Source organism: Pseudophryne corroboree, chromosome 3 (genome assembly GCF_028390025.1).
Source record: "Pseudophryne corroboree isolate aPseCor3 chromosome 3, aPseCor3.hap2, whole genome shotgun sequence".
Lineage (NCBI taxonomy): Eukaryota > Metazoa > Chordata > Amphibia > Anura > Myobatrachidae > Pseudophryne > Pseudophryne corroboree.
Window position 1 is genome coordinate 36,273,370 of NC_086446.1, and position 14,258 is coordinate 36,287,627.

The 14,258-nt window shown below is 45.3% G+C and overlaps 1 protein-coding gene across 4 annotated transcripts in view; it reads right to left on the reverse strand.

The window, feature by feature from the left end:
- Positions 1–1,282: 1,282 nt before the first annotated feature.
- Positions 1,283–14,258, reverse strand: part of LOC135054640 (zinc finger protein 304-like) — a 56,806-nt gene continuing 43,830 nt past the window's right edge. For 2 of the 4 annotated variants that reach the window (XR_010243545.1, XM_063957867.1), the window contains 2 exons: positions 11,340–11,520; positions 1,283–10,168 (listed from right to left, as the gene is read on the reverse strand). Coding sequence is in view for 3 of the 4 variants with exons in the window: in XM_063957867.1 (XP_063813937.1) it covers positions 8,938–9,528 (591 nt within the window). In the remaining variant the exon portion in view is untranslated. The remainder of the gene's footprint in view (positions 10,169–11,339; positions 11,521–14,258) is intronic. The other 2 variants (XM_063957870.1, XM_063957869.1) reach the window with 1 other exon arrangement.

A 14,258-nucleotide genomic window follows, 5' to 3' on the forward strand; every position in this document is an offset into this window, starting at 1 on the left:
TGTGTTGTTTAAGACAGAAGCTACTTAAGATCTGATTAAGTAACCTATGTCCTGTATACAGAGAATGTATGCCATTATATACCCCTGAAATTCAATCAAAATTATTTGGGATATTATTTTCTCCTGCATGAGAGGTGCCCTGTTACGTGACCACATATCACCATTGCTGCATTCCCATCACTTGTCAGTAAGACCACAGTACGTATCGGATTGCTCAGACTCTTGGCATGTTCTATTAAAGGTAAAGGGACTGATTGTGCGTCAGTGCTGCAGCGACTGTTATATACAGTATATATGGGTGGTATTCAGTATGCCGACTGACGGGATCCCGGCGCACAGTATACCGGCGCCGGGATCCCGACAGCCGGCATACCGACACTTATTCTCCCTCATGGGGGTCCACGACCCCCCTGGAGGGAGAATAAAACAGCGTAGCGTGTCACCGTGCCCGTAGCGTGGCGAGCCCGCAAGGGGCTCATTTGCGCTCGCCACACTGTCGGTAAGCCGGCGGTCGGGCTCCCGGCACCGGTATGCTGGTCACTGGGAGCCCGACCGCCGGCAGATCGTAGTGAACCCGTATATATATATATATATATATATACATACAGTAGCCCCTTTTCTCACAGCTGCAATCTGCACCTTTATGCTACTGTTGTAAAAGCCCTTCTCCTGGTGTACATGTGTGCATCTGAATGCGCAAGTGCTGTGACGGACACACTGAGCTGCTGCAGTCACAGTCATCGGAGGAAACTTTGGGACTTGCCCCAGTGCCGTGCTAGGTACAGATTGTGTAGAGTATGGGCTCCAATGTACACGGTTAAGCATCTGATGTTACTACCAGTCCTGCGAAACACCCACAACACTCTTATAACACACCCATCAAATGGGATCTCTCCGTGCGTCTGACAGGCACACTCCAGGGATACACAGTACATTCCAGGGTCCGGGCACCGAGATTGGGAACACGGGCATGGCTTGTCACTAAGGATCAACACCCAAAGTGTGAGCACCCTCATCCATATAATTACTTTTTAACAAATATAGAGCAGTAATTTGATGGTGTACACTATATTCATACATATCTTACATTTTATTATTCTATTATCTATTGTACTTTTTTTATACATTAAATGTTTATGTAACTTGTTATAGAATAGAACTTATACACTATAACCACATTGGCTGTCAGGGCGCTGGGTGCGGTGATTGGTCGGTGTTTCCCTAAATACACATAGTGACGGCTGAGCACCAATGACATTCACTCACTCACAGATCCTTTACCATCATTTTATTACAAGAAACAGCTTTACATATTCATTATAACAACAAATCTTCAGCGAGTGATCACAGCTATCAGCAGATATCAAGGTATCGGAGACACATAACATCAGGGGACTCTTATGTAATGGGATGACATCACAGCATGAGATACAGAATGTGCCTACGCTGCAGGATCATATGGAGACAGCCGTGATGCCGTCATACAGAGCATGTGACTGCTCCTCTGATGTAATGTGCAGGTAGTGTCACCGTAACGCTGCGTCTGTATTACGTGTACAGATGTGTCCTCTGACATCTAGCCTCAATACATCATGCGGTGTGAAATGCCTGGTGACAATTCAGACCCAATCGCAGAAGAAAAATCTTTCTCTAGTGGGCAAAACCATGTGGGTCATTCAGAGTTGATCACTTACTACCAGTAGCAGAGGATGGCTCGATTAGGTGTTATACACAGCTATTACTCTGGTGCAGGTTACTCAGTGACGCTGCGTCTGTATTACATGTACACCGGTAGCAGAGACTGCTCGATTAGGTGTTATACACAGCTATTACTCTGGTGCAGGTTACTCAGTGATGCTGCATCTGTATTACATGTACACCGGTAGCAGAGACGGCTGGATTAGGTGTTATACACAGCTATTACTCTGGTGCAGGTTACTCAGTGCTGCTGCGTCTGTATTACATGTACACCGGTAGCAGAGACGGCTGGATTAGGTGTTATACACAGCTATTACTCTGGTGCAGGTTACTCAGTGACGCTGCGTCTGTATTACATGTACACCGGTAGCAGAGACGGCTGGATTAGGTGTTATACACAGCTATTACTCTGGTGCAGGTTACTCAGTGACGCTGCGTCTGTATTACATGTACACCGGTAGCAGAGACGGCTGGATTAGGTGTTATACACAGCTATTACTCTGGTGCAGGTTACTCAGTGACGCTGCGTCTGTATTACATGTACACCGGTAGCAGAGATGGCTGGATTAGGTGTTATACACAGCTATTACTCTGGTGCAGGTTACTCAGTGACGCTGCGTCTGTATTACATGTACACCGGTAGCAGAGACGGCTGGATTAGGTGTTATACACAGCTATTACTCTGGCGCAGGTTACTCAGTGACACTGCGTCTGTATTACATGTACACCGGTAGCAGAGACGGCTGGATTAGGTGTTATACACAGCTATTACTCTGGTGCAGGTTACTCAGTGACGCTGCGTCTGTATTACATGTACACCAGTAGCAGAGGCGGCTCGATTAGGTGTTATACACAGCTATTACTCTGGTGCAGGTTACTCAGTGATGCTGCATCTGTATTACATGTACACCGGTAGCAGAGACGGCTGGATTAGGTGTTATACACAGCTATTACTCTGGTGCAGGTTACTCAGTGATGCTGCGTTTGTATTACATGTACACCGGTAGCAGAGACGGCTGGATTAGGTGTTATACACAGCTATTACTCTGGTGCAGGTTACTCAGTGACACTGCGTCTGTATTACATGTACACCGGTAGCAGAGACGGCTGGATTAGGTGTTATACACAGCTATTACTCTGGTGCAGGTTACTCAGTGATGCTGCGTCTGTATTACATGTACACCGGTAGCAGAGATGGCTGGTTTAGGTGTTATACACAGCTATTACTCTGGTGCAGGTTACTCAGTGACGCTGCGTCTGTATTACATGTACACCGGTAGCAGAGACGGCTGGATTAGGTGTTATACACAGCTATTACTCTGGTGCAGGTTACTCAGTGACGCTGCGTCTGTATTACATGTACACCGGTAGCAGAGACGGCTGGATTAGGTGTTATACACAGCTATTACTCTGGTGCAGGTTACTCAGTGATGCTGCGTCTGTATTACATGTACAGCGGTAGCAGAGATGGCTGGTTTAGGTGTTATACACAGCTATTACTCTCTGGTGCAGGTTACTCAGTGACGCTGCGTCTGTATTACATGTACACCGGTAGCAGAGACGGCTGGATTAGGTGTTATACACAGCTATTACTCTGGTGCAGGTTACTCAGTGATGCTGCGTCTGTATTACATGTACACCGGTAACAGACGGCTGGATTAGGTGTTATACACAGCTATTACTCTGGTGCAGGTTACTCAGTGATGCTGCGTCTGTATTACATGTACACCGGTAGCAGAGACGGCTGGATTAGGTGTTATACACAGCTATTACTCTGGTGCAGGTTACTCAGTGACGCTGCGTCTGTATTACATGTACACCGGTAGCAGAGACGGCTGGATTAGGTGTTATACACAGCTATTACTCTGGAGCAGGTTACTCAGTGATGCTGCGTCTGTATTACATGTACACCGGTAGCAGAGATGGCTGGATTAGGTGTTATACACAGCTATTACTCTGGTACAGGTCACGTAGTGACGCTGAGTCTGTATTACATGTACATCGGTAGCAGAGACGGCTGGATTAGGTGTTATACACAGCTATTACTCTGGTGCAGGTTACTCAGTGATGCTGCGTCTGTATTACATGTACACCGGTAGCAGAGACGGCTGGATTAGGTGTTATACACAGCTATTACTCTGGTGCAGGTTACTCAGTGACGCTGCGTCTGTATTACATGTACACCGGTAGCAGAGACGGCTGGATTAGGTGTTATACACAGCTATTACTCTGGCGCAGGTTATTCAGTGATGCTGCGTCTGTATTACATGTACACCGGTAGCAGAGACGGCTGGATTAGGTGTTATACACAGCTATTACTCTGGTGCAGGTTACTCAGTGACGCTGCGTCTGTATTACATGTACACCGGTAGCAGAGACAGCTGGATTAGATGTTATACACAGCTATTACTCTGGTGCAGGTTACTCAGTGACGCTGCGTCTGTATTACATGTACACCGGTAGCAGAGACGGCTGGATTAGGTGTTATACACAGCTATTACTCTGGTGCAGGTTACTCAGTGACGCTGCGTCTGTATTACATGTACACCGGTAGCAGAGACGGCTGGATTAGGTGTTATACACAGCTATTACTCTGGCGCAGGTTATTCAGTGATGCTGAGTCTGTATTACATGTACACCGGTAGCAGAGACGGCTGGATTAGGTGTTATACACAGCTATTACTCTGGTGCAGGTTACTCAGTGACGCTGCGTCTGTATTACATGTACACCGGTAGCAGAGACAGCTGGATTAGATGTTATACACAGCTATTACTCTGGTGCAGGTTACTCAGTGACGCTGCGTCTGTATTACATGTACACCGGTAGCAGAGATGGCTGGATTAGGTGTTATACACAGCTATTACTCTGGTGCAGGTTACTCAGTGACGCTGCGTCTGTATTACATGTACACCGGTAGCAGAGACAGCTGGATTAGATTTTATACACAGCTATTATTGTGGTGCAGGTTACTCAGTGATGCTGAGTCTGTATTACATGTACACCGGTAGCAGAGACGGCTGGATTAGGTGTTATACACAGCTATTACTCTGGCACAGGTTACTCAGTGATGCTGCGTCTGTATTACATGTACACCGGTAGCAGAGATGGCTGGATTAGGTGTTATACACAGCTATTACTCTGGTGCAGGTTACTCAGTGATGCTGCGTCTGTATTACATGTACACCGGTAGCAGAGATGGCTGGATTAGGTGTTATACACAGCTATTACTCTGGTGCAGGTTACTCAGTGATGCTGCGTCTGTATTACATGTACACCGGTAGCAGAGACGGCTGGATTAGGTGTTATACACAGCTATTACTCTGGCGCAGGTTATTCAGTGATGCTGCGTCTGTATTACATGTACACCGGTAGCAGAGACGGCTGGATTAGGTGTTATACACAGCTATTACTCTGGTGCAGGTTACTCAGTGACGCTGCGTCTGTATTACATGTACACCGGTAGCAGAGACAGCTGGATTAGATGTTATACACAGCTATTACTCTGGTGCAGGTTACTCAGTGACGCTGCGTCTGTATTACATGTACACCGGTAGCAGAGACGGCTGGATTAGGTGTTATACACAGCTATTACTCTGGTGCAGGTTACTCAGTGACGCTGCTTCTGTATTACATGTACACCGGTAGCAGAGACGGCTGGATTAGGTGTTATACACAGCTATTACTCTGGCGCAGGTTATTCAGTGATGCTGCGTCTGTATTACATGTACACCGGTAGCAGAGACGGCTGGATTAGGTGTTATACACAGCTATTACTCTGGTGCAGGTTACTCAGTGACGCTGCGTCTGTATTACATGTACACCGGTAGCAGAGACAGCTGGATTAGATGTTATACACAGCTATTACTCTGGTGCAGGTTACTCAGTGACGCTGCGTCTGTATTACATGTACACCGGTAGCAGAGACAGCTGGATTAGATTTTATACACAGCTATTATTGTGGTGCAGGTTACTCAGTGATGCTGAGTCTGTATTACATGTACACCGGTAGCAGAGACGGCTGGATTAGGTGTTATACACAGCTATTACTCTGGCACAGGTTACTCAGTGATGCTGCGTCTGTATTACATGTACACCGGTAGCAGAGACGGCTGGATTAGGTGTTATACACAGGTGTTACTCTGGTGCAGGTTACTCAGTGATGCTGCGTCTGTATTACATGTACACCGGTAGCAGAGAGACAGCTGGATTAGGTGTCATACACAGCTATTACTCTGGTGCAGGTTACTCAGTGACGCTGCGTCTGTATTACATGTACACCGGTAGCAGAGACAGCTGGATTAGGGGTTATACACAGCTATTACTCTGGCGCAGGTTACTCAGTGATGCTGCGTCTGTATTACATGTACACCGGTAGCAGAGACGGCTGGATTAGGTGTTATACACAGCTATTACTCTGGAGCAGGTTACTCAGTGATGCTGCGTCTGTATTACATGTACACCGGTAGCAGAGACGGCTGGATTAGGTGTTATACACAGCTATTACTCTGGTGCAGGTTACTCAGTGACGCTGCGTCTGTATTACATGTACACCGGTAGCAGAGACGGCTGGATTAGGTGTTATACACAGCTATTACTCTGGTGCAGGTTACTCAGTGACGCTGCATCTGTATTACATGTACAGCGGTAGCAGAGACAGCTGGATTAGGTGTTATACACAGCTATTACTCTGGTGCAGGTTACTCAGTGACGCTGCGTCTGTATTACATGTACACCGGTAGCAGAGACGGCTGGATTAGGTGTTATACACAGCTATTATTCTGGAGCAGGTTACTCAGTGACACTGTGTCTGTATTACATGTACACCGGTAGCAGAGACGGCTGGATTAGGTGTTATACACAGCTATTACTCTGGCGCAGGTTACTCAGTGATGCTGCGTCTGTATTACATGTACACCGGTAGCAGAGACGGCTGGATTAGGTGTTATACACAGCTATTATTCTGGAGCAGGTTACTCAGTGACACTGTGTCTGTATTACATGTACACCGGTAGCAGAGACGGCTGGATTAGGTGTTATACACAGCTATTACTCTGGTGCAGGTTACTCAGTGATGCTGCGTCTGTATTACATGTACACCGGTAGCAGAGACGGCTGGATTAGGTGTTATACACAGCTATTATTCTGGAGCAGGTTACTCAGTGACACTGTGTCTGTATTACATGTACACCGGTAGCAGAGACGGCTGGATTAGGTGTTATACACAGCTATTACTCTGGTGCAGGTTACTCAGTGACGCTGTGTCTGTATTACATGTACACCGGTAGCAGAGACGGCTGGATTAGGTGTTATACACAGCTATTATTCTGGAGCAGGTTACTCAGTGACACTGTGTCTGTATTACATGTACACCGGTAGCAGAGATGGCTGGATTAGGTGTTATACACAGCTATTACTCTGGTGCAGGTTACTCAGTGACGCTGCGTCTGTATTACATGTACACCGGTAGCAGAGACGTTTGGATTAGGTGTTATACACAGCTATTACTCTGGTGCAGGTTACTCAGTGACGCTGCGTCTGTATTACATGCACACCGGTAGCAGAGATGTCAGGATTAGGTGTTATACACAGCTATTACTCTGGAGCAGGTTACTCAGTGACACTGCGTCTGTATTACATGTACACCGGTAGCAGAGACGGCTGGATTAGGTGTTATACACAGCTATTACTCTGGTGCAGGTTACTCAGTGACACTGCGTCTGTATTACATGTACACCGGTAGCAGAGACAGCTGGATTAGGTGTTATACACAGCTATTACTCTGGTACAGGTAACTCAGTGACGCTGCGTCTGTATTACATGTACACCGGTAGCAGAGGCGGCTGGATTAGGTGTTATACACAGCTATTACTCTGGTACAGGTTACTCAGTGACGCTGCGTCTGTATTACATGTACACCGGTAGCAGAGACGGCTGGATTAGGTGTTATACACAGCTACTGTATTACTCTGTCGCAGGTTACTCAATGACGCTGAAGACAGTGATGATAGATCCTGATGGAAGAACTTTGTACTGAATAAAACAATTGCTGCCATTGTGTGGACAATTTAGGGGAAGTTGACACGTTTCAGTGCAGACCTGCACATTCCTCAGGATGCATTTCCTGCATCATACTCTCATTATGTACATCGCACACTAATATCACCGCCCCACACTGCAGCTTACATCTTTGAAAGTAATGCAATATTTTAAATATTTGCCACATTTATAATTTAATCTAATATATTTATAATTTAGAATATAATATTTGCAAAATTTAAAATATTTGGACGGCGGGTGCATCATTCACTTATGGAGGGGATGGTTTCAAGATGGGAAGGCAACCCCTGGAGGCAGCTAGATGCTCTGGCAATGAGCATCTTTTTGAGCCATGGAGGCCCCACCTCACAGCTTACAAGACTTAAAGGATCTGATAATGACATCTTGGTTCCAGATCCTTCAGAACACCTTCAGAGGTCTTATGGAAGCCATGCCTTATGGTGGCATAACAGGGAGATGCACAATATTAGGCAGGTGGGTCTAATGTTACACCTGATACGTGTATGCTTCACATAGACTTTATCATGACTCTCAATTTTTAGAATTTTCTGCGTACACATCCGGCTAAAAATGCAGAAAGTGCAGCCCTACGACATCCTAAAGGAACACACAGAGGTCTAAATTTCAGAAAAGAAAAGAGGAAAAAACCAATGCAGGGCCAGCCGACATCATTCATCCCAAATTGCCCCTCACTTGCTCCAAAATGCCATAAAATACCCCATCAGATCTCACAAGTACTGAAAAGCTCCACAAGTGCCATTCAGTCCTATGTACATTCCTCTCATATATAAACTAATACCACTCAGACATCCCCACATGCCAATCAGTTCTCCTTGTGGATTTTCTGGTGTGTAACAAGATATGACTTCAGTGTAAAGTATATTGTGCACTGAGGGCCTGATGTCGATCTGTAAGGAAATGCACAGACGCCGGGAAGCAGCTGTCCAAAACCATACAAATAGAAAGCAGCAGGAGGACTGTGGGCTACGTCTGAGGAAGCGGCATCGGATCAGCGACTTCTGATGGTAGCAGACCTTGGCTAGTCTGCATAAACTGCATCTTACTCAGAATGGCCATCGGATCTAGACAACCGGGTCCAAGAAGTCTGTGTCCAACGAAGCAGACTAGTACTAAAACCATAGGATTTACATACAAAGTTGGTCCTCAGTACATGGATATAGTTACACACCTGTGTGACTTCTCTCATGTTTAACTAGATCTGATTTCTGTGTAAAACATTTCCCACACTCAGAACACGGATATGGCCTCTCACCACTGTGAATTTTCTCATGTGCAACAAGACTTGATACATATGTAAACTGTTTCCCACACTTAGAACATGGAAATGGCCTCTCACCTGTGTGACTTCTCTGATGTGTAGCAATATTTGATTTCTGTGTAAAACATTTCCCACTCAGAGCATGGAAATGGCTTCTCGCCCGTGTGACATCTCTGATGTGTAACAAGATTTGATTTATATGTAAAACATTTCCCACACTCAGAACATGGAAATGGCCTCTCACCTGGGTGACTTCTCTGATGTATAATAAGAAATGATTAATCTGTGAAACATTTCCCACACTCAGAACATGGAAATGGCCTATCACCTGTGTGACTTCTCTGATGTCTAATAAGTGCTGATTATTCTGTAAAACATTTCCAACACTCAGAACATGGAAACAGACTCTCACCTGTGTGACTCCTCTGATGTCTAATAAGTACTTTCTCTGTAAAACATTTCCAACACTCAGAACATGGAAATAGTCTCTCATGTGTGACTTTTCTGATGTACAACAAGATTTGATTTACGAGAAAAACACTTGCCACATTCCGGACATGGAAATGGCTTCTCACCTGCATGACTTTTCTGATGTACAACAAGATTTGATTTATTTACAAAACACTTGTCACATTCTGGACATGGAAATTGCCTCTCACCTGTGTGACTTCTCTCATGTTTAATAACATCTGATTTCTGTGAAAAACATTTCCCACACTCAGAACACGGAAATGGTTTTTCACCTGTGTGACTTCTCTGATGCATAACAAGATGTGACTTCTGAAAAAAACACTTCCCACACTCAGAACATGGAAACGGCCTCTCACCTGGGTGATACCTCTGATGTATAACAAACACTGACTGACGTACAAAACTTTTACCACATTCAGAACAAGTAAAGACTGAATCAGCTGCAAGAGCAGCACTATGTGTAGCAACATCTGAGTTATCAGGAGAACATTCCCCATGATTAGAGGGATCAGATGATATATCTGCACAGTGAGGTACAGAATGGATATTTAGAGTAATGGGGCTGTCTCCTGGAGAATCCTGTGTGAAGTTATCTTCTATTTTAATATCTGCAGACAAGATGAGATCTCCCTATGAGGTCTTCTGGCTTGTGCCTCCAACTGCTGGAAAGAAATGTATGACAATAGAATTTTGTTACCTTGAGGGACAAATTATCATACTATTAGTGAGATTAAGATGCTCAGTTATTTTATTTCAATTTCCCAACTACAGTTCATTACAATTATACAAGTACACACAGTAAATAGGACTCTATTGATGCACATCTGATAAGCGTGTGTGCTATCACAAATGTCCTAGTGGCCTCCGAGAAAGCCCAAACTATGATCTAAGGACTATTGAACGAGATACACAAGAGAGGAAAGGAGACTGGTCAGATCTCTGGGCTAGTAACACACAGTGACATGATGTGAGGGGGAGAGCAGGAGTATAATAGGGAGTGACGGCTCCTGATGAATCCGATACACCAGAGAGTGTGGGGAGGAGACTGGTCAGATCTCTGGGCTGGTAACACACAGTGACATGATGTGAGGGGGAGAGCAGGAGTATAATAGTGGTTGATGGCTCCTGATGTATGAGATACACCAGAGAGTGTGGGGAGGAGACTGGTCAGATCTCTGGGCTGGTAACACACAGTGACATGATGTGAGGAGGAGAGCAGGAGTATAATAGGGGCTGATGGAACCTGATGTACGAGATACACCAGAGAGTATGGGGAGGAAACTGGTCAAATCTCTAGGCTGGTAACACACAGTGACATGATGTGAGGGGGGAGAGCAGGAGTATAATAGTGGTTGATGGCTCCTGATGTATGAGATACACCAGAGAGTGTGGGGAGGAGACTGGTCAGATCTCTGGGCTGGTAACACACAGTGATGTGAGGGGGAGAGCAGGAGTATAATAGGGGCTGATGGCTCATGATGTATGAGATACACCAGAGAGTGTGGGGAGGAGACTGGTCAGATCTCTGGGCTGGTAACACACAGTGACATGATGTGAGGGAAGAACAGGAGGATAATAGGGGCTGATGACTCCCGATCCATGAGATGCACCAGAGAGTGTGGGGAGGAGACTGGTCAGATCTCTGGACTGGTAACACACAGTGACATGATTTGGGGGGAGAGCAGGAATACATTAGGTCTTATGGTTCCTGACTCACTGGGCAGATACATTTTAGTCATTAGTTTTACTGACAGAGGAGGGTGTAGGGGTAGAAACGTTTGTAGCGACTGAGCATATGTGACTCTTTTTCTGTAATAAGTATTTATTACTCACCTGTGCTGATATCTGTAGGGATTGCCTCCTCCTTACACTGCTGGTCAACCCTCACATATGTCTCTTCTTTTACCTCTGTATCTTCTACCTTCATATCAGTAACATACGTCTCTTCTTCTCCCTCCATATCTTCTACCTTTACATCAGTTGCATACATCTATTCCCGCTTTGCTTCTTCTGCCTTAATATAATATACTCACTCAAATGAATACATACAACTTTAAAAGCAGAAGTTATGGTAGACTTACCGTCGATAACTCTGTTTCTCTGAAGTCCACAGTATCCACAGGATATACCATGGGATATTATGGTAGACTTACCATCGATAACTCTGTTTCTCTGAAGTCCACAGTATCCACAGGATGCACCATGGAATATTAAGTAGCGACAGCGGAACGGGCACCAAACAGTTACGTTTTTCAGACTATGGGCCAGCCCCCATCCCCGCCTCAGAAAATTCAGTTGGTTCCAAAGCTCAAGGCAGGAGCAGATTTATCGAGAGGGAGACCTATTCAGGCGAGAAGAACATACACACACTTCCATACCAGTGGAAAGGAAGGGGTTAGTAAGTGCAAAGATTATCAAAACAGGTGCGTCACGGATACTGTGGACTTCAGAGAAACAAAGTTATTCATAGTAAGTCTAACATAACTTCTGCTTTCTCAATCAGGGTCCACAGTAGTCCACAGGATCTACCTTGGAATGTCCCAAAGCAGCAACTAAGGGAGGTTACGCTCCTGATTGGACAGGAGAACCCTTTGCCCAAATGCAGCGTCCTGAACAGGGCAAAGGTATCAAAGGCATAATGTCTAATGAATGTGTTAATTGATGATCATGTGGCTGCCTTACAGAGTTGTTCAGCTGAGGCACCACGGTGGGCTGCCCATGAAGGACCTACCGAACAAGTAGAGTGGGCAGAGAGATTATCCAGGATAAGGAGATCAGCTTGAGAGTATGCTTCTGAGATAGTCATCTGTAGTCATCTAGCCAGTGTTTCCTTATTGGCTGGCCATCCCCTCTTGTAAAATCTGTACAGGACGAAGAGAGTGTCTGTCCCTCTGATGGCACTGGTACAATCCACGTAGATCCTTCGAGCACGAGCTACACCCAATGATGCATCTCCTGCAGAGAGGTCCAGTACCTAAAAAGCCGGAACTACAATTTCTTCATTAAGGTGGAACTTAGAAACCTCCTTAGGAACATACCCAGATTTAGTTCTGACAACTGCTCTATCTGGATGAAATGCCAGAAATGGCGGACGACATGATAGCGTCCCTAAATCTGATACTCTTCTAGCTGAAGCATTTGCTAGAAGAAACAACACTTTAACTGTTAACCATTTCAGAGCCACACAATTCAGTGGTTCAAATGGGACAACCTGAAGTGCCCTGAGAACTAGATCTAGGGAGCTGTAGGGGGAACAAAAGGAGGTTGAAAGTGTAGCAATCCTTGGAAAAAAGTGCGAACATCTTGTAGGTTTGCAAATATCTTTTAGAACCACACAGATAATGCTGACACTTGTACCTTTAAGGAAGCTAGACAAAGACCGTAGTCCATTCCTGTTTGAAGAAAAGCTAGAATTCTTAAAACTCTAAGACTTTGCTGTCAATTCTTGATTTCTGTATGCTTTTTACGTTGTTCTCCTTCACTCGTTTCCAATGTCCATATAGCATGTGCAAAAATAATAATAAAAAGACAATGGGGTAAATTTACTAAGAATCGTATTTTCCCGTTTGAGGTCAAAGTTCAATCAAAGTCAAAGTTCAATCACGAAAGTGTAAATATGCAACTTTTTGAATTGATTACGACTAATTTACTAAGCTGCCGTATTCTGCATTTTCGGGTTTTCCGATGTCGATGTCATTTGTTTTTTTGGGCAGTGTTTTACGTGAGTGACTTGTAAAACACTGCCGACTTTAATACAATGAATCTCGGCCGGATCTGAGAGATCCGTGCTGGGCTTCATTGTGCACCTTGTAAAAAACAAAAAAATAGTTTAAATGTAAAAAAAAAATTGCGTGGGGTCCCCCCTCCTAAGGCAAATTAGCCTCGGGCTCTTTGAGCCGATCTTGGTTGCAGAAATATGGGGAAAAAATGGACAGGGGTTCCCCCATATTTAAACAACCAGCATCGGGCTCTGCGCCTGGTCCTGGTTCCAAAAATACGGGGGACAAAAAGCGTAGGGGTTCCCCGTATTTTTGAAACCAGCACCGGGCTCCACTAGCTGGACAGATAATGCCACAGCCGGGGGTCACTTTTATACAGTGCCTTGCGGCCGTGGCATCAAATATCCAACTAGTCACCCCTGGCAGGGGTACCCTGGGGGAGTGGGGACCCCTTCAATCAAGGAGTCACCCCCCCAGCCACCCAAGGGCCAGGGGTGAAGCCCGAGGCTGTCCCCCCCATCTAATGGGCTGCGGATGGGGGGCTGATAGCCTTTGTTGAAAGTTATGAATATTGTTTTTAGTAGCAGTACTACAAGTCCCAGCAAGCCTCCCCGCAAGCTGGTACTTGGAGAACCACAAGTACCAGCATGCGGCGGAAAACCGGGCCCGCTGGTACCTGTAGTACTACTACTAAAAAAATACCCCAATAAAGACATTACACACACACCTTGAAAGTATAACTTTAATGCATACATACACACCACCATATACACATACTTACCTTATGTTCACACGAGGGTCGGTCCTCTTCTCCAGTAGAATCCATGGTGTACCTGTTGAAAAAATTCTACTCACCAAATCCAGGATAGAAGGCTCCTCGGATAATCCATTTGTAATCCACGTACTTGTAAAAATAAAAAAACGGGACACCCGACCACGAACTGAAAGGGGCCCCATGTTTTCACATGGGACCCCTTTCCCCGAATGCCAGAAACCCCCTCTGACTGATGTCTAAGTGGGTTTCTTCAGCCAA